Consider the following 27,767-nt stretch of genomic DNA (forward strand, 5'->3'; position numbering starts at 1 on the left):
TCAGAAGCCGATTTTCATCAAATAAACTTTGAGTACCTCTTAAAATGGTATACTCTGTACTACTTCGTAAGTGGCTTCTTGATATTTCGCAGAAAGTTATAAGCCAAATCCTCATCTCTACCAATACTATACACCCCTTTAAAAACTTCCAATTAAGATGTGTGTGTGTGCGTGTCTACCAAAGAATGTGCATTAATTCAGCAATATTTATTCACTTTTATTGAGAGGGGTTAGTGTTTATGTTAAGATTTACAACTACGAAAAAAAAAAAGTTGTTTAAATGCTCGTAACAATGTATTTCGTTCCTTAACGTTTCCTAGGTTCCCAGCTTGCAGTGAAATTAAACACGCCATGGGCAGATATTTTGCTGTAATCTTTATCCTCGCCGCTTGCACTGTTCAATGGTGCGCGTCGTCATCGTGCTGCGAGACGTTTTGGATGCAGCGCGGTTCGTTCTGCTACCGCGTCATCGGCTCTCCCCTCAATTGGCTAGACGCCGGTACCGCCTGCCGTAACTACGGCGGCGAGCTTGCGTCGATCCAAGATGGTGCTGAGAACACTTTCGTGTACGATCTGTGGCGCACGCAGACTCGAAGTCCAAGTGGGGTAAGTTGGCATAATTTTCTTCAACCACCGTTCAAATATCACCACTACATGTACTTCTGGCAATTCGTACCCTCCTTTGGTAGTATCCAATATTATTGATATAGAATTAGAGTGACAGAAAAGTTCATCGTAGACTCGATTCATCATGTGTTTATTCGACATCAAGCTAGAAAAATAGAAGTAAAACATGCGTTCCGTTGAACTTAATGAGAGAGGTTTTTTTTTTTTATTTCTGGATTTTATTTATCATTTTGTTGATCTTTATTCAGTAGTTATTTTGCAAATGATTTTTTGACAAAACAAAAACAAACATTCTTAACAATATTCAATGACAGTAAAATGACAAGACGTCTGATTCATTTTTGGACGATACTTTCTTGAATAAATTAACAGTCATAATAGTATTATATTGTAGAATCATGTACACGGAAAAAGGGGAAAGTAGAAAAACAAACACTCAAAAAAAAAATCCTTTAGTGCAAAAACTACCCACAAAAAAAAAGGCAAAACAAAAACAAAATCACTAAAACACCCTTTACAATATATCAAGAAAAAAAATATACAATGGAATTTATTATTCACATAGATCATTACTTACAGTTATTTTTCCTGTATAGTAGTATACACCAGTGGCGGATCCAGAGGGGGTCGCGCCGGGCAACGCCCCCTCTTGATTAAAAAGATTATTATCATTATTTTTGAGGAGGAACGGTGAGGGTAGATTTATTCACCTCATGTATAAATAAATCTGGCACTCAGACTGCTTGCGCTATAACAACTAAGATAATGCATTAGTCTTTAACAATCTGATTTTTTCCATAAAGGGATAGGTCTCTAGATCTCCACATACGGAGTTGTGATTTCATATTCATCAACATTCTCTGTAATTGCGCCTTCCTATTGTGAAAAGATTACAAAATATATTTTCTTAAAACTGTGTTTAGATACAAATGATACATTTCTAAATTGTTGCACGTCCGTTTTTGATGCAGTAGTGAACACAGTTCGACCAATTGGCATTCTTTTTGAAAAGCAAGAAAACAATAGGTCTATGGTCGGTATTTGATGTGCAGTGGCAAAGAGTACACTATTTGCTTACCCTCTATTATCATCAGATTGCCTTAGCCAGTAACATGATAATTTTCTTTTCACTACGAATGCAGTACGGCAATATGACAACACAGCAATTCATCTCTTCATTAAGATTCAATATACCCGTATCCCCACTTGAGCAGAAGAAGCACGTTAACTGCATGATTATCTCTTTTTTTTTCAGTTGCATCATGCCTCTACGGAGGTTTAACAATGCCGCTTTTTAACCAAGCTGCAGGTGCTCTGTGCAATGAGTGGAACCAAAGAATACGATAACGGGATAAAAGACACCCCAGCAACAACAAGGATTTGATTATCTTTCGAACTGAAATAAATAAATGAAATAAAGTTAGATTGAACCAACATTGAGCACGCTCTATTAACACACTATATTCATAGCTACTTCCAACTTTCAAAGCAGTAGTATCATTCTATCAAATGTTATTAGAGTTGAAAATGAAGAGTGTGTAAATGGTTATTAAGAAATGAAGAGGGGCCTCTAAAACATAACTAATCGCACTAATGTACAATTAAGTTTTCTAGAAAAACGGCTTAAAACACAACTTCCAATTTAGTATGATCTCAAGCTTTACAATGATGTGGAAGAAGAATTGCACGTTCAGAAAATAAGAGAAACCAAAGGATGACTAAAGGTTCACCAATTTTGAGTCCTCACCTTAAATCAGGGAGTGCGACTTTTTCTTGGTTTTGTGATGCACGGTCACAATTATGTTCCCGTAAAACGACAAATAAACAGAAATAGCCTAAACAATTCTGGACTTGGCATTTCAAGCACATTCCATCGCCTGTAAGGTTTTTTACCCAATCAGAGTGATTATGATACTTGATCATCGATATGTCCTTACACGCAATGACACGCAATGAGATGATTTACTGCAAAACGTATCAAGAACATAATGTCTTCCGTGTCATGTTTATTACGACCTAACTACATACAGTGCCATTGTTTTCGACAGTCTTGGGCGGGTAAATTGCTCTTCATCACCAGTTTGTCTCAAGAAGAGTATTCAATTGCCTTTTTATTGTCATAATGGCTGTAATAAACTCGGCACTAACCATGCATAGGCCTATAACAACCACTAAAAGAAACAGGACCTAATGTTGACACTCAGTCTAAAAGTAGAGATCAGATTCCATTTCAATGCTTACAAAATTACATGGTAGTTTCATAGGCCATCAGCTTTGAAATTGAAATGATTGGTATACCTTCCTCAGTTTTCTGTGAAATTTCAACAGCTTTCAGCAGGATCATAAAAGTGTCAGAAATCAAATAATCCTATGAAATGATAACAAATGTGGTGGAAATGAAATAAAACGAAACGGGAAGTGAATCTTTACTATTTATACATGTGTATGTGTAGTATAAGCGTACCTGTGTTTTGGTGCCTTGTCTGCTACCGACGGTTTCTCGCTGAGTCGCGATCTTCAGGCAGACTGACAAAGTGGTGCGTTGCTGCAGTATGTGCTTGTGTGGCGCGGTGGATCGGATTGATGCATGGATGGTTTTGTCTTTTCCGGTGTCTGCATTTGAATATAAGTTCGGACCTTTTGTTGAGTGCATTTTTGTTTCGGATGATGATGGCCTTCTCATCGAGGCAGAGATTACACAGGCCGCTCTTTCTTAGAGTTAAGTTGACTTTTTTTGGAATGTCCCATGTTAATGTGAAGTTTGCACGTTTGCCTAGCTTTCAGATTCCAGATGTATTTAGAGAGCTGGGTCTCATTCTTGTACTTTTTGTGCTTGATGGATTCAACGGGATTCCTGTATCTGTCTTTGAATGTGCCCCCGCCAGCCCGTAATAACATTTTCCACGTTGTCATGTTTGACGGTTGCCTTGTTGACAAGAGCTGTTTCCAATCATCTTCCTCTCAGCAGGCATTGGTCTTTTTGGCGACAGTTGCATTTGGGTTTGGAAAGAAAGCACACACTCTGGAAAAGTGTGAACAGAGAAAAGAGGCTCTGAAGTACAGAGTTTATTCAAGCACTTAATCTTCAGAAAACCACAATGGCTGTGCGATGAATGGGACAAAAAGAAGATGTAAACCAGTGGAGCAACAACAGTAAAGAGATTAACGGATTAGACTGAAATATGATATGCTCTACCAACGCAATCTGTTCATGATTAATGCCAACTTTCAAGGCAGTAGCATTATTTCTTCAGAAGTTATTAGACTTAAAAGTGAAGTGTGTGCTAAGGATTATCAAGAAACGCACAGGGGCCCCGGATCTCACAATTCTACAAACAAAAAGGTTGTAGAAAACCTGCTGCAAATGCACTTTCCCATTACTTTTATGTTATGATCCCAAAAATGCAGGATACTTCTTCCAAAAAATATGACAAAATCGAATATTGACTCTGTTGACCCATTTCACCTTTTTTTTTTTAGTCCTCTCGTAAAATCAAGGGGAGCGACTTTTTGTTCGCTGTATGATGCTCGGTCATATAGATATATATGTATATGTGACCCTGCACCTCAAAACAAACAAAAAGTCGCCAGACATGAATTTTTAGTTAAGACCATATTCTGAAAGAGCAGACTTTAAGCTTTAAAATGATGTATAACTCAAATCAAATGGACTCTCTTAACCTATCTAAATATTGGAAAGAAAGCACAAACCCAGGAAAAGTGTGAACTGAGAAAAGAGGCTCTGAAGTAGAGTGTCTATTCATGCGCTTAATCTTTACCAAACCGTGCTGGCTGTGCGATGAATGGGACAAAAAACAGGAAGTAAACCACCAGAGTAACAACAATGAAGGGATTATCAAATTAAACTGAAATTAAGCATGCCTCATTAACACATTATGTCCATAATTAATGCCAACTTTCAGAGCAGTAGCACTTTCCTTTCAAAAGTTATTAGAGTTGAAAGTAAAGAGTGTGGACAAGGTTTATCAGAAATGAAAAAGGGATTCTAAAGACACACCTAATCACACTATTCTACCAAAAATGTTCGAGATAAACTGCTAAAAAAGCACACTTTCCTTCCCGTTTTATGATCCCAAATTTTAGCATAATGTAAAAGAAGACCCACTCTTTCAGAAAATATGAAAAAGTCAAGTTCGGCTAGGTTGACCCATTTCACTTATTTTCAGTCCTCACGCAAAATCAGTGTGTGCGACTTTATGTTCGTTTTGAGGAGCACGGTCACATATGATATACAAATATATACACTCTGCAAAGAAAAAAAGAAAATAAAACTTTATAAGTTCACATATTTCAGAAACTATTTGGCTATTAGTATGTATGTTTTATATGCCATGCTAAGGGTGATCTAATTGGCTATCAACCTGGTTGTTCAATGAAAAGGGAAACTTTACGCATGAGTGAACACATTCGTTTTTTCTTTTCCATGGCACTAAAGTGAAAAGTTGTTATTTGTGTGTATGTGCTCTTCCATATAACAATGAGGACAAGAATCAATTCAACACGATGAAAAACATAATTCAATTTTCAAAAGTTATCCTGTGAGCTCTACAATGTGTATATGTACATGACCGTGCATCACAACACCAACAAAAAGTCGAACGCACTGATTTTGTGTCATGACTGAAAATAGCTGAAATGGGTCAACCCATCTTGAGTTTTTCCTAAAATATTTTTTTTTTTCGGACAGAGCAAGTCTTGTTTTACATTATACTATAGTTTGGAATCATAAAACAATTTAAAAAATCGTGTTTTAGCAGTTTTTGTCGAACACTTTTTGGCAGAATAATGTGATTAGGTGTCCCTTTCTCATATAGAGACATCTTTTTATTTCTTAAAAATCCTGTCCATATACTCGTCACTTTCAACTCCAATAACTTTGGAAAGAATTATGCTACTGCATTGAATGTTGGCATTAATCATCTACAGAAAGTATCAACAAAGCATGCCTTATGTGAGCTTAATCCGATAAGCCCTTCTTTGTTGTTGCTCCAGTGTGTGTGTGTGTGTGTGTGTGTGTGTGTTTTCTTTCTAATATTTTTCTTTTAATATATAGGAGAGTCAATTTGATTTGAGTTATACATCATTTTCAAGCTTAAAGTCTGCTCTTTCAGAATCTGCTCTTAACTCAAATCCATGTCTGGCGACTTTTTGTTGGTTTTGTTATGCTGGGTCACATATTGTCTTTGTAACCCCAAATTAAAGAAAGGCGAGGAATAATGGAGAAAATGAAGAACCTTCTGTCAAATTTAAATTTAATTTGCTTTGGAGAGGCAATATTAGAAAAAATCGGAGAAATTGAATATGGTATTTCATATAAAGAAAATAGGAAATTTGTTTTTGAATTCGTCTCAGAAATTCTTGAATTCCTAAATGAAAAAGTGTAATAAGTAATTTCATCACATTTGCGGCTTACTCCCTGTTTCATTTAAAGTTTGATTTTTAAAAAAAAAAATCTTATTTCCCCTTTGGTGTGTAATTTTGTTTTTGTTTGATGATATAAAGAGGGAAAGGGAACGAATCTTGTTTTCGCTATTTCATTCAGGTCTCATGTAGTGTTAAATTGGTCTTCTGTTATCATTGCTATCTTAAATGGCATTTGCAAAATGAATAACAAAATGTCATGCATTGCAATTTTTTTGTGTCTTCGGGGACAAAAACAAACACGTGTAAAAAATCCCTTTCTATCAACCTATTAGGTTGATAGCCAATTGCATAACACTCGATACGGTATATGACACAATGACTTTTATCACAACATATCAAAAATATATGTGACGGTGCATCACAAAACGAACAAAAAGTCGCACGCACTGATTTTGCGTGAGGACTGAAAATAAGTGAAATGGGTCAACCTAGCCGATCTTTACCTTTTCATATTTTCTGAAAGAACAAGTCTTCTTTTACATTATGATAAAATTTGGGATCACAAAACGGGTGGGAAAGTGTGTTTTTTTAGCAGTTTATCGCGAACATTTTGGTAGAATAATGTGATTAGGTGTGTCTTCAGAGTCCCCTTTTCATTTCTGCAAAACCTTGTACACACTCTTTCAGCTCTAATTCCTTATTCCTTATTGATTAGGCATTTCCATGAAAGGCCTAAAACATGAATTATTTCATAGTGCATCTTGATGTCGTAACTGTTTCCACTTTCTCGTGATAAAAGGAAACTAGAAATTGCAATTTAAACACCATTTCCAACACTTCTTCATATATATGGACATAGCCAGAATAAACACTCCAACTAAACACTCCAAGCTAAACACTTTAACTCTCAATACTTTACACGTGCTATACACACCGGGTGTTTAGATGTTAAACAAAGTGTTTAGATTTTTAACACTGTGTTTAGTTCATAAACATGTCGCATGTCGCATTTTTTACAGTGCAGGAGGCGCTCTAATCTTCGCCGGTATTTCTTGCGTCATGTGCATCAGGTAATGCACACATTAATGATGACGTTGTACTATACTTGTGTAAGCGCACCAGGTAATTCTGTATAGTTCCAATGGTATATAGGGGAACCAGACTCCAAACTAATAATATGCACAAGTAGCCCTAATACCTGGGAATTTTAGGGGAACAGTCGAAACAGACCAGTTTAAAATGTAAAACTGACACATTTCGATAATGTTACCATCGATGTTAATCTTTCATCCTTTCTATCTTATCATGGGCGTCACCAGGGGGGGTGCGTTGGGTGCGAACGCACCCCCCTTCAGATCCTTAAAAAAAAAAAAAAAAAAAAAAAGAAGAAGAAAAAAATCAGTCTGCGAGCGACCTCAACGCCGGACGCAAAATAATTATTCTTTTCTATTTTTTTTAGATATTTGACACCAGGGACACACACACACACACACACACACACACACACACACAAATCGTCGGCAAAAACAATTCGCACCCCTGGTTCTGGCAGCACTGATTTTATACATATCTATTAGTATTCTACAGTGTTTACTATCTATCGACCGTATCGTACATCCGTGCGATACGGAGCACTTATACACGTTTGCATGTACGTGTGCTACTTACAAGTATGTAGGGACTATGTACGTTACTTCTGACCAATCCATATTGCCAGCCCAAGAGCGAGCCTTAGCCTCATAAAAAAAAAAATGAAAAAAAAAATGGAGGGGCAAGCATATCATTTTGCCCACCCCCCCCCCTCTCCATAATTCCAGAGACGAGAAGATTTTCTTTCTTTTTTTTGACAGAAAAACAAAATGTTACCCCCATAAAAATATTGGAGGGGCAAGCATATTTGAATTTTGCCCCCCCCCCCATAATTAATAATTCCCGTAATGAGAAGATTTTCTTGCTTTTGAAAGAAAACAAAAATGTTGCCCCCATAAAAATATTGGAAGGCAAGCGCACCGTTTGCCCCACCCCACATAATCATAATTCCCGCGATGAAAAGATTTTCTTGCTTTTTTGTTAGAATTTAAGAAATCTGTCCAATTATTTCACCCAAAAGCAGTGGCGTAACTACGGAGGGGGGGGGGGGGTGCGCCCCCTCCCAATCCGCTGGTTAAAAAAAAAAAACAAAACCTACCGAAATAGTATAGTTCAAGTGTTAGTAAACTGCTTTTTGAATGAAAGGGTGATCAAGAAATAAGATATTTTTTCTATGATTTCTTTAAACCATAATTAAATAGGTATATAGTGTGAAACATTGTTCAAAAAACCCGAACGCGACAAAAGATTGTGATTTAGCGTGGTTCCTGGTTGGCATTCTGCATATTATAAGCAGGATGTGCGCAGTGTACTCAGTACATCCGAACGAAGAGTCGCTACAATGTTGCGCAATGTGATGTAGAATGTACACCTTTGTACCTCACGCTTCGTTATATCAAAGCGAGATCATTGATTTTGCAGTGTTGCTTTACATACTAAATGTCTTGCATTGCCAATAAAAAGACTTGACCTGGGCTAATTCCTAACTTTTCCATGTATATAATACACACACACAAACAAACACAATTAGTTTAGGGAATGCTCTAAAGTGCAGATTTTGGACATCCTTTCCACGACGCCACCTCGCTGGTCATAGCTCCCCCAGTCATGAACATAAACCCACACCCTTGACTACAGTGGCGGATCCGGGGGGAGGGGCGCACCGGTCCCCCCCCCCCCCTTTAATTTCCAAAGAGAAAAAAAAAAATAATATAGCTTCAAACGACAGTTTTTGGACAGTAAAATGTCAAAATTTTCAAGCTCGCTCGCTCCTCTCGCTCGCATTTAGTCGTAATGCCATTCTCCTGAAGTTGCTGCCAGTAATTGCCGGCAGTTGCGCCTGGTGCGCCCCCCCCCCCCCTTTGATTTCCAAAGCGAAAAAATATAGCTACAAACGGCAGTTTGGGGACTGTAAAATGTCAAAGTTTTCAAGCTCGCTCGCCCGTTCGCTCGCATTTAATGTTTATGCCATTCTTCTGATGTTGCTGCCAGTAATTGCCTGCAGTTGCGCGCGGTGCGCCCCCCCCCCTTAATTTCCAAAGCGAAAAAATATGGCTTAGAACGGCGGTTTTTGGACTGTAAAATGTAAAATTTTCAAGCTCGCTCTCTCCGCTCCCTCGCATTTAATCGTTATGTAATTCACCTGATGTTGCTGCCATTAATTGCCAGCAGTTCCGCCCGGTGCCCCTCCCCCTTAATTTCCAAGACGAAAAAATATGGCTAAGAACGGCAGTTTTTGGACTGTAAAATGTAAAATTTTCAAGCTCGCTCGTTCCGCTCGCTCGAATGTAATCATTATGCTCTCCTGATAATGCTGCCATTATTTGCCAGCAGTTGCGCCCGATGCGCCCCTTAAATTCTAAAGCGAAGAAATATAGCTACAAACGGCAGTTTGTTTTTTACTGTAAATGTCAAAATTTTCAAGCTCGCTCGCTCGCTCGCATTTAATTGTTACGCAATTCTCCTGATGTTACTACCAGTAATTACAAGCAGTTAGGCCCGGTGCGCCCCCCCCCCCCTCCTTTATTTCCAAAGCGAAAAAATTATGGCTACAAATGGCAGTTTTAGGACTGTAAAATGTCAATATTTTCAAACTCGCTCTCTTCGCTCGCTCGCATTTAATTGTTATGCCATTCACCTGATGTTGCTGCCAGTAATTGCCAGCAGTTGCGCCCGTTGCGCCCGGTGCGCCCCCCCCCCCTTCATTTCCAAAGCAAAAAAATATGGCTACAAACGGCATTTTTTGGACTTTAAAATGTCAAAATTTTCAAGCTCGCTCGGTCGCTCGCTCGCATTTAATTGTTATGCAATTCTCCTGATGTTGCTGCCAGTAATTACCGGCAGTTGCGCCCGTTGCGCCCCCACCTCTCCTTTATTTCCAAAGCGAAAAAATATGGCTCCAAATGGCAGTTTGGGGACTGTAAAATGTCAAAGTTTTCAAGCTCGCTCTCTTCGCCCGCTCGCATTTAATTGTTATGCCATTCACCTGATGTTGCTGCCAGTAATTGCCAGCAGTTGCGCCCAGTGCGCCCCCCCTTAATTTCCAAAGCAAAAAAATATGGCTATACAATCGGCAGTTTTTGGACTTTAAAATGTCAAAATTTTCAAGCTTGCTCGCTCGCTCGCTCGCATTTAATTGTTATGCAATTCTCCTGATGTTGCTGCCAGTAATTACCGGCAGTTGCGCCCGTTGCGCCCCCACCCCTCCTTTATTTCCAAAGCGAAAAAATATGGCTCCAAATGGCAGTTTTGGGACTGTAAAATGTCAAAATTTTCAAGCTCGCTCTCTTCGCCCGCTCGCATTTAATTGTTATGCCATTCACCTGATGTTGCTGCCAGTAATTGCCAGCAGTTGCGCCCGGTGCGCCCCCCTTAATTTCCAAAGCAAAAAAATATGGCTATACAAACGGCAGTTTTTGGACTGTAAAATGTCAAAATTTTCAAGCTCGCATTTAATTGTTATGCAGTTCTCCTGATGTTGCTGCCAGTAATTACCCGCAGTTGCGCCCGTTACGCCCTCACCCCTCCTTTATTTCCAAAGCGAAAAAATATGGCTCCAAATGGCAGTTTTGGGACTGTAAAATGTCAAAATTTTCAAGCTCGCTCTCTTTGCTCGCTCGAATTTAATTATTATGCCATTCTCCTGATGTTGCTGCCAGTAATTACCAGCAGTTGCGCCCGGTGCGCCCCCCTTAATTTCCAAAGCAAAAAAAATATGGCTACAAACGGCAGTTTTTGGACTTTAAAATGTCAAAATTTTCAAGCTCGCTCGCTCGCTCGCTCGCATTTAATTGTTATGCAATTCTCCTGATGTTGCTGCCAGTAATTACCGGCAGTTGCGCCCGTTGCGCCCCCACCTCTCCTTTATTTCCAAAGCGAAAAAATATGGCTCCAAATGGCAGTTTTGGGACTGTAAAATGTCAAAGTTTTCAAGCTCGCTCTCTTCGCCCGCTCGCATTTAATTGTTATGCCATTCACCTGATGTTGCTGCCAGTAATTGCCAGCAGTTGCGCCCGTTGCGCCCCCTCTTAATTTCCAAAGCAAAAAAAATATGGCTATACAATCGGCAGTTTTTGGACTTTAAAATGTCAAAATTTTCAAGCTCGCTCGCTCGCTCGCTCGTATTTAATTGTTATGCAATTCTCCTGATGTTGCTGCCAGTAATTACCGGCAGTTGCGCCCGTTGCGCCCCCACCCCTCCTTTATTTCCAAAGCGAAAAAATATGGCTCCAAATGGCAGTTTTGGGACTGTAAAATGTCAAAATTTTCAAGCTCGCTCTCTTCGCCCGCTCGCATTTAATTGTTATGCCATTCACCTGATGTTGCTGCCAGTAATTGCCAGCAGTTGCGCCCGGTGCGCCCCCCCCCCCCCCTTAATTTCCAAAGCAAAAAAATATGGCTATACAAACGGCAGTTTTTGGACTGTAAAATGTCAAAATTTTCAAGCTCGCATTTAATTGTTATGCAGTTCTCCTGATGTTGCTGTCAGTAATTACCCGCAGTTGCGCCCGTTACGCCCCCCACCCCTCCTTTATTTCCAAAGCGAAAAAATATGGCTCCAAATGGCAGTTTTTGGACTGTAAAATGTCAAAATTTCCAAGCTCGCTCTCTTTGCTCGCTCGCATTTAATTATTATGCCATTCTCCTGATGTTGCTGCCAGTAATTACCAGCAGTTGCGCCCGGTACGCGCCCCCCCCCCCTTAATTTACAAAGCACAAAAATATGGCTACAAACGGCAGTTCTTGGACTGTAAAATGTCAAGATTTTCAAGCTCGCTCGCTCCCCTCGCTCGCATGTAGTCGTTATGCCATTCTCCTGATATCGTTGCCAGTAATTTGTCGTTTCACACCGTCATTCCATAATCCATTTATAGGGGGTACACCCCCCTCCGGCACTTCTACACCCTCCCCCACCCTTGCTCGCTCCCTCGCATACTAACCCCCCTCCCCCCACCCCCCCCCCCCCCCAAGATGAAATCCTAGTTACGCCGGTGCCCTTTCCCCGCTTGGTTTCCCTAAAAAAAAACCAGTAAAAGTCTAGGGATTGAGAGCTTCGTATATTCCAAATGTCTGTCCAAAAAAATCTCGTAACTATTTTAGTGTCAAAACGCACCCCCCTTGAAAAAATGCTGGTGACGCCCCTGTATACACTCGTAATAATTTTTCATTGATCATTGGGGTTTAATGGGAAACTCTGTGTGGTGTCCAGTATCACTTTTATGAGAACAGCAAAAACAAACAAACAAACAGAAGGGGATACTACCCCTCCTTCCCCCCCCCCCCCTCGCTCCTGGCCTGCAAATTGAAAATGTGATTTGTATAGAAAAAAACGACAGCATGAGTGGGAAGACCCTCCCAGTATTTTCCTAGCACTCCGTCTGAGGCACAGCCCGACGTTGCCAGAGTTGGCATGTGAAACAATTTGTGTGTGTGTGTGTTCGTTTAATAGTCGAGTTGGCAATTTGGCAAGGTACTTGTAATAGGTCCACCCCTCCCTAGCAAAAATCTGATCCGCCCCTGAATAAACAGAAGATGGAAATCTTTGTTGGACCATAGGATGAAAACGAAAGTGAAGAATTTTTGCATCATATCATATAATATTCATTCTGTATAAGCAATGGAAAGGGGAATTAGGGGCATAATCATTTCATAACTCATATTGATTTGCAAATACAATGTAAGAATTGAGGTATTCTTTCATTTAATTCCTTATAAATGACGATGATAGAACTCGACAATGATATCTTTGTTGGACGTGATTAAATGTTATTCTTTGATTTTGTTGTCAATACTACTGCCTTTAGGACACAGGACAAAGGTAACGTGCGACGTGAACACTTGGGAGTTTCACACTGTATTCTCACTATTTTTATGAAGACATATTCGATGTCGGAGCTTGTCAATCTTGTCAAATCTGCAAACGTATTATGCTTATACCTGTACTTACACATGAAGGTTCCCACTTTCATTGATCTACAGAAAAGCTCGTTTTATCTATTCACATCAAGTAAGTCTGCTTTATCCTCCTCAATACTGCGACATACTTTGTTATCACTGCCTTACCGGATACCATCGAAATACATTTCCTTGTGGTGGCCAACAGAGTTGTAGTATCTGTTTCTTTTGTATGATGGGTCGTCTTTCAATGTGTCGTATAAAGTAGATAAAACTACTTATACTTCAATATAAGGACGAATCTGAAATGTACTGCACCGGGTGAAGGCGCAAAACCGCAAGCCAAATAGGAAACTGAAAGTCACGTTATTTTGGTGACAAAATAATGTCGAATTTATATTTATTCTTTTTTTTTCGTTTTCCATGCTTGGTTTTCTTTCAAATGTCCAAGTTTCATATGTTTTCTTCAGTCAACTTTAAACCAAAAGGATATTTGGGAGTATGTGGTTTTATTGGTCATTTGTGTGTGGTTTTTTTTTTTTTCTAGTTTTTTTTTTAAATCCCAAAGTCGCCATAGAAGCCACTATTCTCAATCGTCGTTCGGCTATCAATATGATTTCCAGAATTTCATTATGGTTGGTGTTTTAATGAAAGTTTGAAGAAGTTATTCAATTCAATTCAATTCAAATCAATTCAATTATTTCGATTACATATTTCTCAATGAAGGAATGTACATCAAATATAATCAAAAATTAAGTGAATCATAATATCTGGCTTGGATGCAAGGTAAATTAATGTAAACGTAATATTATAAAACATAGCGGTCAATCTTCGTAAGTTTGACTCTATATATAACTCTAAAGAAATATGATGGAACCTACTTGAAATCGAGCTTGTTAAGTGTAGGTTCCAAATTCTGAACAGAGAGTAAGATACAGATGAGGAGCTGTCACACACATCACACTCTCACTTGGCTTTAGCAAAGTTCTGCAACTTTACAATGTTGTTGTTGTTGTTTTAATCATATATTGTGTATAAAAACTTTTGACTTGGATCATACAAAATTGATAGTTTGTACATATAATATATACAGTACAGACCAAAACTTCGGGGCCACCCTCAGATTTAGATGGGCTATGGCAGTTCCATTACATCACACGAGCATGCTTCCAACCGGTTTTGAGTGCACTTTCGTGAACCCCAGTCGGTTTTCGTAATATATTCAAATGTTATGCATATCTTTAAAGCAAAGGTTCCCACTGGGCAAATTGTTACCGGTTACCGATATTACCGGATATTACCGGTAATATCACACCAAAATTTGACTAAGATCAAATACTACCACTATTGCGATGTTGTTACCCAAATGATATTACCTGTGTAATAATGAAAGTGTTATAAATTCCTTACTTTTTTATTTTGAGGATAAGGATAAGATAATCAATGATCCTCGAGGCAGACAGGATATGTTTCTGATGAGGAAACCAATTGATAAACGGTGCACTTCGTAACGCAATGTTCAAGTCCAAAATATTACTGTTACCACCCTGTTGAAACCGACTTCTTACCGAGTTACAACAGAGTGATGGGGTAATATGGGTAATGTTGAATGGCTTTAATTGGCTATAACATTGGGAACTTAAGTAATTACAGTGATTTTGTAGCAATCTTGGGAAACCTTTGAAGTTCCACAAATTATTGTTAGCGTCCTTTTGAAACCAACATTTAAAACCGAGTTGCAACAGGGTGATGAGGGGTAATATGGGTAGTGTTGAATGGCTTTAATTGGTTATAACATTGGGAACTTCAGTAATTGCAGTAACCTATAGCAATCGAAGGGAAATTTTCAGGTCCCCCAAATCACTGTTATCACCCTGTTGAAAACCTCATTTTACCGCGTTACAGCAGGATGATGAGGGGTAAAATAGGTAATTTTGAATAGCAACCCAAGCGATATTTTCAAGTCCCCAAAATACCGTCATCACAGTGTTGAAACCAACATTTAACCGAGTATTTGGGTAACAACATGGTAACATTGGTAATATTTGGTCTTAGTCAAATTTTGGTGTAATATTACCGGTAATATCTGGTAATATCAGTAATCGGTAACAAATTGCCCAGTTGGAACCTTTGCTTTAAAGATATGCGTACAATTTGAATATATTACGAAAACCGGTTGGAAACATGCTTGTGTGATGTAATGGAACCGCCATAGCCCATTCAGTGTCAATACATCTGAATGAATGCAGAATGCAGTGTTTTGTATGATTTTCTTTTAAATCCGAGGGTGCCCCAAACTTTTGGATTGTACTGTATATAGTATATATATATATATGAGGATGTGTGTATATGTATAAGTATACATGTGTGTGTAAATTCACACATATACGTTTGTTATTACTATACATATATAACATGAATTCCTGCAAATAGAAATAACCCAAGTCCATTATAGAAAATTTTGGGGAAAAAATAGAAGGCTTGGTGTAGTTTCCTAATGTTTTGTTTTTAGTTCAGTGGAATGTTGATTATACAACTTTGATAATGTATAATGTAAAAAAAAAAAAATCATTTGACTGATTATCTATCTTTGCATGACTTCGTAAAGGGTCTCCAAAGACGATAGCCAAATTTGGATGTTGGTAGTCTTTATATTCAGGTAACCATATCATATGTATATATATATATATATATATATATATATATATATATATATACATATATTGATATATATTTATATCAATTACACCATTGTGTCTGTGAGAGTTTGTATGTATGAATGATATACATTTACATAGGAAATGCAGTCTAATAGGTTATGTCACGAATCTATTAGATTGTACACTTCATCAAACCTTTCTTTTCCAATATATGAGCTAAAAGGGAACACAATCGAGACAATTAAAGAACATCTACGTAATAACGGAAAACCAAAGTTGAAACTTTGCCTGAAGTTTTTAATTATGACTTATTGGTATCAATTATGAATTTATATCAAACAACAACACCTAGTAGAAAACGTAAATACACATTCTTTTTTATTCCTCGATGTTTTACACTGTGTTCATAATTGAAATACAGAGGAGGGGAAAATGAAAGAAAATACAAAAAGTGACAAAAGACATGGAAGAGAGTTTAAAGAGTTAACTTTCAAAATGAAATATACGGGAGCTTAAAGGGATCGCATAATTTTGGCTAAGACCTAAGTTCATGTTTCTACCATTTTTTGGTGAATTAATGAGAAACCTATAATGAAATAAGGAAGAACATGTTATTCCAAGAGGAATTCACTGTTCATTTGATGAAAATTGGTTTGGAAATGGCTGACATATCCAAAAGAGCATTCCTAATATAAGGTGGGACCCACCTTTTATTGTAATCTTTGTTTACTTTGGTTTTGGATGTCTCGGTCATTCCACAGCCGTTTTTCATTTAACAAACTTTGAATTCCTCTTAGAATAGTACATTCTGTATTATTTCATAAGTGGTTTCTTGGTATCTTGCCAGAAAGTTAATCAATCCTCATTCTCCACCAATACTATACTATCCCTTTAATTATTGTGCACAAATAACATTTGGCATGGAAATTAATATGAGTAATATAATGGAAAATATAGCACGCAAATGCAAAATATAGGAAAAGACGACCGTAACCGAAAAATACAGAATAATTTTGCATCAAGTACAGCCAGAACAATAACAATAAAGATTTGGATAGAACAACAACAACAAAGACAACAAAAAGAATAAAAGGACAAAGAAGACGGGAAAAACTTGTGCCTCCGGCCTCAGAAACAGATGCACTGTATTGTTACTCTTGGCCAAGAGCGCCGGAACACTTTTGGTTGGGGGGGGGGGGGGAGGGGGGGGGGGGACAAAATCTGAACGGGGGCAATGTGACGATGTAAGATCCTCGGCGAGGGAGCGAAGCGACAGAGCGGGGGGGGGGGGGAGGGTGTGGAAGGGGATTACCCCCCCCCCCCCCACACACACACACACACACACACACACGGTGGGGACCTTTTGTACAACAGAGTACAAAAGTCGCGTTTATAGAGCATTTAAAAGCAAATTTCTAAGGAATTAAACATAATAAAAAAAATCAGTGCGAAGTACTATGATTACATATTACATAGGGGGTACATGAATACATTAATGTGACGCGAGGCTACCACGTTACTTATAAGTAAATATTATAGTGTATAGGTATAATAATGTATTTTTATTATTTTTAGTGTATTAACGGAGAGAAAATTTCGCATTGCAGTTATGAAATTGACAACTTTTAAACAAGAAAATGCCTTTAATGTTTATTTTGGTCTTTAAATAATTGATTAATTATCTGTTACAGGGGCACTAGGGGAAGGGGGGGGGGGGGGCAAACACTCGATTTGCCCCCAAAACATTTTATTTGGGAATATACTATGTAATAATAATAGTAAAATGGATAACGCTCACAAGAAAAGAATGAGGCATTATAATACGTAATGATCACATACGAAGTGGAAAGAACAAACTTTAGTTAAAATGAACCAAAAACTAACGCTTTACAAACAGTTTTATTTAGTGAGTCAAGGAAAGAGTACACCCACACAGCCCCCCCCCCCCGTGTAATTTGGTATAGAATATTGTACTGTAAGATCATAAATACAATGGCACCATGGAGTTAATTCAGAATAATTGTAACGGACAAAAAAAAATGCTGCCAGATCCGAGGAGCGTTCCTGTTGGTTGGTGCTTCATTAATGAAAGAAAAGAGCAGCAACAGGAGGTAAAGCAACATATTTTCTATCTCGAAGTGTTACTTCAATACATGCTTACGTGTAGTAAGTCGAAAGGCAGCTCTTAGTCGTAAACCATTATAAGGACATAGAAAAGTAATAATTATCATGTCATGACGTGTACCACTGGGAATATGTGACCCTGCACCTCAAAATAAACAAAAGTTACCAGACATGAATTTTTTACTTAAGACCATATTCTGACAGAGCAGACTTTTAGCTTTAAAATGATGTATAACTCAAATCAAATGTACTCTCTTAACCTATCTAAATATTGGAAAGAAAGCACAAACTCAGGAAAAGTGTGAACTGAGAAAAGAGGCTCTAAAGTACAGTGTCTATTCAAGAGCTCAATCTTTACCAAACCGTGCTGGCTGTGCGATGAATGGGACAAAAAACAGGAGTTAACCACCAGAGTAACAACAATGAAGGGATTATCAGATTAAACTGAAATTAAGCCTGCCTCATTAACACATTATGTCCATAATTAAGGCCAATTTTCAAAGCGGTAGCACTATCTTTTCAAAAGTTATTAGAGTTGAAAGTGAAGAGTGTGGACAAGGTTTTTTTTTTTCAGAAATGAAAAAGGGATTGTAAAGACACACCTAATCACACTATTCTACCAAAAATGTTATTTCCAGTCCTCACGCAAAATCAGTGTGTGTGACTTTATGTTCGTTTTAAGGTGCACGTTCACATATAAAGCAAATCTTTCTTCCATACATAGGAGAAATTCAATCACGTAGAACGAACTCTTTAAAAAAAAGACTAAAGCTTCACTAAAATATAACAATATAATGAGGTACAAAGGCTTTCATACAGTGCAGAAACGTTGTAATATCACATTTTGGTTTTTATTTTCTGATAGATTGTTTGACCTTCAATTTAGATTCATACCAGGATCGGGCCAAGGATACTAAAATGTGCACTTTTTTGCTACATTTCTCTTCATTCTTTACAAAGCATAGTTTATAAGACAGCAATATTCCGTGTGTAGTGAAATATAGGCTCCTCAAAGCTATAGATGTGCATGGAAGAGAAGATTGAGTAGAAAGGAAAAAAAAATAGTCTGGAAACCTAAAAATGAATTTAAAAGTGTGGTCTACCTTTAAATTGAGTAAGACTGAGTTCTTGAAGCGAAAAAACCTCCCGAAGTACACAGCCATTACCAGCTTTGTTTTTCATTAAGAAGTTAAAGCTTTACCAATTATTATGATATCATTGTTGTAGTATACATCAGCGAATGCCATCGTGGTCCCTGGCTTTGTCTGATATACCTGTTGATGTATTTTTCTAAGCATAGTGGTTAAAAACCTTCGATTTTTACTAACAAACTATGACCCTAAAAATGACATAGTGTAAATAATGAGTTGATAAACTAAAAAGGTAGATGTCGATGGACAACTGAATTAATATTGAATGAATAAGTAGACAACTTACCGATAAAAATCTTTGTGCGGTCAACGAACTTTGTGTCAATTTAGGGCAGACTTTTCCTAGGTCCGCGATAATAGCAAATTAATGTAGTTGGATATTAACTCATTATATCATCGACATGCTTCACCAACTTCCACATGACACGTCAATTGTGCAAACGTTTTGTGGCATCATATCTCTCAAGTATCTTGCATTTCAAGATACTATTAGAAAATCACCAACTGTTACTAGAAGGAACGTATATTCAAAGCCAGTTCACAGTTAGCACCAGTCTGCACTGACCTCTTGAACCAAAGACTTTACAAAACATGGAATTATCTCTAGTAAGAGCAGTTATAATAAGAGCACAACCAAACAGAAAATGGTAACTTACATGCAATTGCTGCATGAATGTCTTTCGTTGATTTGGTTGAACGAATACACATTCACCAGTACTTCATAAAGATTATTCAGTTTTTTGGAGTTTTTATATAGGCCTATATATATAATATTTCAGTGACACTCCACACTGGAGGTTTTGATGGTCTACAATGAACTTTATCTGCACATGCTCAGATTGTAACTGTGAACTGAGTGGGTACCTCCACTTTTTTTTCGCAGAGTGTATAAATAGAGTGTATGTTTCTTTTTGTACCGAACATTACAGTAGACATGAACATGTTGTTATCCCTGTCTTGCTATGTATATTATCAACGACTCGCATGTCAAATTCATTGTATTGTTTCTTGTACATTATGTTGAAAAAAAAAGTGAAAATAAAATTAAAGTTTGAATCAAACTGAGTTATTACTACTTTGTGCTAGAATATTATGTGTTTCATTTAAGACGTATACCTACCGTAGGCCCTAAAGGTAATCACTTCGTTTGAGAAATGTGCATTCATGTTCAGACAATATTATCCCACCAGGGATCTTGTATAGTATCGTGTCAACAAAAGACGTCGAACGGTTCAGGCCTTGTCACACCTTTCCGAGTATGCTACGCGAGCTTGTTGCGAGTCCAGCACGCAGGAGAATTTTATGCGGGCATACGAGGATGTCAGCGAGTTCCGTACTTGCGTCTTACTGCTAGACGCGTGTATTCCGTTAGACTTGCGTGAGAGCTTCGAAACTCATCCCTTTACAGTTACGAGCGAAGTACCTGCGTTAAAGCTGCAAAGTACCTGCGTGGGAGTTGCCTGCGAGGTGCTGCCGCTAAGGGCCTCCTACTGGTGTTTCGCGTGTACCTCTGCGGGCAACCCACCGCGACTCACCCGGAACGAGTTTTGAGCATGCTGAAGGCCTTGTCACACCGTGTCTGGGGAAGCCTTGCGGCTCTACTTGGGGGGGGGGGGGGGGGGGGGGGGGAGTTAGCTACCCGGACCTCCCAGCATTTGACCTGCACCTGACAGTACCTAGCGCGTATCTTGCCCGTAGTTGCCCGGAGGTGCGCACGCAAGTCCGATTTACCTGCAGCCAAGTTTTGACCATGACAAAACTTTCCTGGTGGGTCGCGGGGAAAGCCTGTAGGAGGCCCGTAGCCGCCGCAAGTCACAGGCAGTTGACCCGCTTGATGTACGTAAGTTGCCCGTGGATCTATGCTTATGCGCCGGAATCGCGTGTCATCTACAGGTATTCTACGAGCTTAATACGGGAGCTATACTGGCAAGGAACGGTGTCGAACTGCCAAAATCCGGGTATCTGGTCGGTTCTGCGCGCGTCGAGCGAGCTACACGAGCAAATTGCGTGCATGCTGAGGGTCAGTTACTGCCTTTTTGCTGGTTAGGTGAGAGTCGGTTGCGGCCAAGATAATGACATTCTGTGGGACTTCTGCCATATCAAATATCCTTCAGAGGGATTACTTCACCGAGTTGTCAGCTCCCACTCGCCACCCATGCGCCTGACACGCAGGTCACACGGAATGCACGTAAGTAGAACGTAAGAAGCACGGGTTCAGCAGGTAAGAGTCATGCGAAACTCGCCCAAATGCTCTTCCGCCTGCAAAAAAAAGAAAAAAAATTGTCCTGTGAGATGGAAAATCCCCACACGCAACAAGCCCGCCTAGCTTGCCCGGAAAGGTGTGGCAGGGCCTAAATTTGGATGCGGGTGAATAGGACTTGCATGAGCAACTCCGGGTAATTACGTCTCAGATACGTGTTAGGTACTGTCATGTGCGGGTCATCTGCGGGAACCTCCGGGTAGCATTTTTTTTTCGCAAGTCGCACGCAAGGCTTGCCCAGAAAGATGTGACGGAGCCTTTACTCACAGTGATTTAGGCTGTATGGGTCATCGTTTATGATTCTTTTTTCGTCATCTCTTAAACAAAAAATGAGAATGGATAACACATATTGTCTTACCTGTGCCTAGAACAAAAATATATGTCATTCACACCATACCCCGCACACACATACACACACACACGCACACGCACACACACACACACACACACACACACACACACAGAAAGACTAAGCCTTGGTCGATTTCGTTTCTTTGGTTTTAGAAAAATAGTTTCCTTATTTGGTATCACATGTTACAAAACTTCAACAATTCTCCAATTCTCTAAAAGTTTTCTTTCAAAAAAAGACTGTAATAAAATGAGAAATCCTCTAAACGCGTTACATCCAAGCATACCGTAACATACAATTTATTCATATGTATAGTTGAAATAGAGATCTATAAATACTGACTAATACGTCTGCAAATTTTTTATAGCAAATTGTGTAAGCGCATGTGTATACGTTTGCGTGTATAACTCGTAAATGTGCATGCGGATATACCTAGAGGAAGACACGATGTGCTTCTGCCTGTGTGCGTGTATATGTATGAAATGTATTATAGTGTGTTTGTCTTTCATATTTTCATTGAAAACAGTCGTCAATTCAATGTGAATTTAACACTTTTGATGACCAAAAAAAATCATGGGGTTACCTCTTTACTATAAACCATGCGTAATTCATCAATGCAAATATATCAAAGAGAGACAATGCAAGAAATAATTGATTATCTAATATGAAATGGATATTACCGATTCTCCTTTCTTAATTGCAAGTGACATCACATAAGCTTAGTCTAGTTTTTCATCCATTAGAGCAAGTTTTAATGAAACTTCCACCATTGTGCGTCTCTGATTTAATTTTAGCTGTGGAAGCCCACAGGCACTTATAGTGTAGTACTAGACATGGAAAAATGATCTAGGTTTCGTCTTTAATTTTTAGTGATAAAGGCTGTTGACATGTGTTTGAATGTAAGCATATTTGTTATTCGGTCACAGTCAAAATCGTTATTATATGGTAGTTGATAAATCAATCATATTTTCGGGCAGTGAGAGAGGGAGAGAGACTGATCCTTATCAGATGCATGGGAAGGGCACAGCTTTTAGCTCTGCTCGCGTGAAGATAAGAGATAACCAATCTACCACAGCTTCACGTCTTTGAATCTAGGTTAGTCATCTTTGAGAGCTCCTAATCGTATACCATTCAGCTATTCTCTCTTGACGAGGAATCATCCAAGGTTACTCCGGTGAGAAAGGTAAGGGAATGCAACGATGATACATAATCGATCAGTCTCGAGATCTCATTTGAAAGGGAAGGGGAAAAAAGAGGCCAACATGTCCCAGATATATTTAAGAATAGTATTAAGTATTAACGTTGTCAGCACTGCTTGAAATCCATCAGACGTTACCATAATCGACGGAAACGAAAATCATTTGTGGTTGTCGAAGCTTTAATTGCACGAGTATTACGTTGAAGCACAAGCGATCCTATGACTCTCATGAGTATGCCCACCTTCCGTTTTGGCTGAAACTGAGAGAAATTTGAGTGAGAAAAAACCTTTTAGCGGCCTACTGTAGGTCTGTTTGCCAGTATGAATAGATATTTCTGCCGACAGTCTTCTATCGTATAGAACGATATCCATCAACATACGTAAACCTGTAGTGATGACTATTTCGCAAACAATACGGAGACACCGAATGTTCGACCGTTTGAGCACACTCAAAAATGTGTGCGTGCGTGCTTACGAGCGCATGTTTGTACTTGCGCCCATGCTTCAGTATGTTCCCCGTTGTGAGAATAGATTCAGTTTTGTAGTTTTCTCTCTTTTAACAATAAAGGCCTCAATTCTGTTTTAGATTGTACAATATTGTTGACAAGAGTACTTTGATATTAACGAACAGATAAATAGGCTTGCTACATTATCTTTCTATTGAATTTTGTTTCTTCTTTGCATTATTAAGAAGAAGAATATTTGTTTCCCTTACTGATATTCGTTTGAACTTTGATTCATTCCAGCTTGGCTTCTTGAATATTTTAGATTTGCTTAATTATTGCGAAGACTGTTTTCCTGGCTTTGGACAAATTCAAGACAAAATAAATGCAGACATCCAATAATCTTATTGTACAGGTCCCCGCTTAGTATAAGCAGGTTTCTTATCACATAAAAAATGAAATAAATAAACAAATAAGTAAATAAAGGGAAAAAGAGAGTACGTTAAAGCTATAGAACACTGAAACTAACGGTTGGGATCATTATTTTCATTCTTGTAATATTATTACAAATCCATAATTTTCATCTATATTTGAAGAGCTTTCAACCAAAAGGCGCTAAATCCATTGAAAGATGATGGATTTGGCGCCTTTTGGAAGCAAGCTCTTCATTATTTGGTATGGGGATGGGGTAAATGTTGTGCCCCTTGAGTTCCCCTTCAGCTATGAGTTTACATATGTGGTTTTGTGGTGATGAATAGTACTTATGAGAGAATATTACGTGTATATTACTATATCTCTATCTACGATATTATATGTTTAGATATGCATACATGTATAGGCATATATCAACAAATATGAATATACCTACGTAGTATAGAAACTAATGCCCAAATGATGATAATATTGAGAATAATAATAAAAGTACACGTGAGGTACCAGTCTAGCTTCATTGCAGTACAAGCGAACAGAATGAATTGTATTTGTTTTCTCTTCCTTTCAGCCTGATAGTATTGCCAATTAAGGACACATAAGACACCAGCGGATATGAATCGAGCCGCGGTGATTTTCATGATCGTCTTCGCGTGGGTGCAGATTGGCGCCTCCGGATGTTGCCCAGAATTTTGGACACAGTACGGCTCCTACTGCTACCGTTCGATTGCCCAACGCAAAACCTGGACGGCGGCGGGCTCTTCTTGCCGCAGTTTTGGCGCCGAGCTTGCTTCAGTTCACAGTTCGGCCGAAAATGACTTCGTCTACGATCTCTGGAGTTTACCGAACAAACACGCAGACGCGGTAATTACATTCGCTTTATTGTAATATTACATAACTTAAGCCAACGGTGCCATGTAGATTTCATAAGCATACAATTGTTTTTTATTGATTTAGAGCCGTTACAAGTTCATATTAGAAAACTTTGTTGTTGTTGTTGTTGTTGTTGTTGTTGTTGTTGTTTCTGTTCTTATTCTCGCTTTCTTTCACAAATGTGGTTCTAAGCAAACGATTATCACATTCCCGCGTTACGCAGATACAGTCGTTGATTACATTCCTCACAAACGCAGGTGTCATCATCATAGCTAAGAGATTATTTTTTTTTCCACTTCATATTCTATTCCTTTATCTTCCGACAATTGCCCGAGGTGGGTTAGTAAACACGGATAACTTTGGTACGTCGTATTTACACGGAACTATTGCTGACTGGTAATAACTTGTAAGAGTATCGTAGGATTATGAATGAATCATTTTATACGGATATTGACTAGTACGGGGTGACGGGGTGGAATATAACATTCTTTGGACCGCCAGGGAGTTATATTTTCCCAGGGGATTACATTTTCCCGAAGCGCGCAGCGCTGAGGGAAAATATGATCAAACTTTCAAAATGATCATTCAAAGAAGCCGCTATTTCTTTTGAACATTTAACTTCGTTTCCCTCAATGATCAACTTTTGAATGGGAGTAGCATTGATTTTCTTTGGCATTATACGTCTTATTGATTTCCACATTGCATTTGTATCACCATTATTCCTTACAATGCTTTCAGACGCGTATTATGCTTGTTTCGCTCGCCGTATCATATCAGTTGCAGAGTTTCTCAATCTCTTATACAATTTCCAATCCTCGTCGATGTTAGAGCGGTGGGCTTGTTTCATTTGATCTCTTTCACGCATCATACGTAATATGCCAAACTTCATCCACGGTGACTCTCGATACCGTATTCTTTTCTTTTGAAGAGGGGCATGTTTATCCAATAGAGGAATAAACTTATGAGAAAATTTGTCATACGCAGTGTTTGAAATCTGACTCTCCTAGTACATTATCCCAGCTAATCTTTTCTAAATCAGCCTTAAAGTCCTCCAGATAAGCATTTTCATATTTAGGCAGTATGTAAACTTATGGTAACTTTTCTCAGCCTTAGCTTTACCTAGAGAGCAGATTATCACAGTGATCACTAATTAATAACGACAGTACATCACAAAAATTTACCTTATCCTTACAAGATGAAAACAGCACTTCTATCAATATAGCTGTTGACGATGTTATTCTTCCTTGTCGGCTTGCCGACATATTGCTTCAGATCGAAATCTTCAGCTGAAAGTTGAAGCCGTCTCGATTGACATGACCAAGGTTTCTTCATTAAATCACAATTCAAATCTCCTTAGATTATAACATCTTTTGAGGAAAATTCTCACGACCGTAGTAAAGTTTCAAAGTGATAAAAAATCGCACTGTGGGAGTTTGGGGGACGATAAAAATATATAGTAATGATAGGTTTTTGCTTTGGCAAACAGATTTCAATACACATAAGCTCTAGACCGTGAATAAATCCTTTTTGACACTGAATTCAACATTTTCCGTGATGTAGGTCACAGTACCACCACCACTTCGATTCCGGTCTATCTTTACGCATTGATAGCCTTTGACTTTGGTCAAACGATGTCACGTTTATCAAATTCGTTTTTAGGCATCTAAATTAGTTGTCACAAGTTCAAATACGGATATGAGCATTCAATTTCGTGTTTGGGCATGGATAATATATTGTGCATTCAAAGAAGTGGGATGGGCTCGATGAGCACTTAAACGCACTTCCAATTTTAAGCTCCTTTTACATTTAAGCATTCAATTTGATGTAATTTACTTATGAATAGGCAAGAGTGAAAATGTCAGGTAGTTATTGACTGTGACTCTTCATCTTAGTTTTCATCATTATGATCAGCATTGTTTATTTGATTATCCATATTATTTTCTTAGGCTTGACTGTGACTCTTCATCTTAGTTTTCATCATTATGATCAGCAGTGTTTATTTGATTATCCAGATTATTTTCTTAGGCTAAACATTTTATTCAAACTTCAATACAAAACCTTCATTTCGTCACGTAATTGTATGGCTGTCTTTGTCTCTAATTCATATAATCTTTATTTTCATTAAGATCATCATATTGTGTTTGTAATCTCAACTTGACATTTTCATATCAATTTGGATTATCATACGTCTTTCTGATCTCATCTCATATTCTTATTTGCATCATCATGTGTGATCCACATGTAGACGCTTTTAGCATTGAAGCAAACAAGTTTGTTTGCCCATATCCGAATTTGAACACTCTGAACGAGCTGGCGACAGGTGTAGACGAAATTGAATAACAATTGCCCAAAAATTATGCGCATTCAATGAATTAGAAAGGACAAATGCGAAATCGGTCATCAAATTAGTCAATTTGAACGATGAAAAACGATTTCGAATAACCGCATTTTGATGTGGGAGCAAATTGAACTAAAATAAATGCTTCTAATATTAAATTGAATGACAAAATAATGAAATCGGCAGGGAAAACTATTTTTAACAAATGAATTGTCGCTATCTAAAGACAGCTATACATATACATCAGCTGATGTCAAAAGACGTTTCTTACCACATGATAATGTTTAAGGTTGTCAAATATAGGGATTATGTTCGCTCACACATATTAGCTTTTTGAAACATTCAACATTTATTTCCTTAAGGTAAAGTATTGATTGAGATGAGGATTTAATTCGGCTTTTGGTGAAAATTGATATTTGAAAGGAATGAGGTATCAAAAAACAAGGTAAAACAAAGGGATCCTAATAAAATTCATGGCCTGTCGCAATTCATTAGGGTCCCTTTATGTGGATTTCAAGTCCATTCTTAGAACAGATTAGAGACAGGCAGTATTATGATGACTTACCATACACCTCACATTTTATATCCAAACGGTAAATATCTTTGAATGATCTATGTTTAAAGGCTCATACAAAGTCACATGGATGTGTCATTATTTCTGTTGATGACATCCCAACAACCCCTTAAGTACTTACGAAAACCTGTGCTTCAACTTTCCTACTCCAACAATCTTAAGGGCTTCTGGATTGGTCTCAACGACGTGTCCAATGAAAACAATTTTGCCTATTCTGACGGCACTGCCTACGATTACCAACATTGGGCTCCCGGCGAACCAAACAATGACGATAACGAGGACTGCATACACTTGTGGAAAAACACCAAGGAGTGGAACGACAGGGAATGTTCGAGCGAGTTAGCCTACGTCTGCAAGATGGCACTTGAATAG

General features: G+C 38.4%; 1 protein-coding gene across 1 annotated transcript; it reads left to right on the forward strand.

Moving 5' to 3' along the window:
• Positions 1-351: 351 nt before the first annotated feature.
• LOC139727485 (C-type lectin lectoxin-Thr1-like) lies at positions 352-27,767 on the forward strand. The gene is made up of 2 exons (XM_071638461.1): positions 352-606; positions 27,558-27,767. Exons 1-2 carry the CDS (start codon positions 352-354, stop codon positions 27,765-27,767), a joined length of 465 nt encoding a protein of 154 aa, XP_071494562.1.

Source organism: Diadema antillarum, unplaced genomic scaffold, assembly GCF_040938485.1.
Source record: "Diadema antillarum isolate AM-2024a unplaced genomic scaffold, OU_Dant_1.0 seq00000133_RagTag, whole genome shotgun sequence".
Lineage (NCBI taxonomy): Eukaryota > Metazoa > Echinodermata > Echinoidea > Diadematoida > Diadematidae > Diadema > Diadema antillarum.

Bases quoted from the DNA above. Each gene is read 5' to 3' on its own strand.
- LOC139727485 (XM_071638461.1), top strand. From the start codon at position 352: ATGGGCAGATATTTTGCTGTAATCTTTATCCTCGCCGCTTGCACTGTT. The intron at 607-27,557 runs GTAAGTTGGCAT...AACAATCTTAAG, and splicing joins AGACTCGAAGTCCAAGTGGG to GGCTTCTGGATTGGTCTCAA.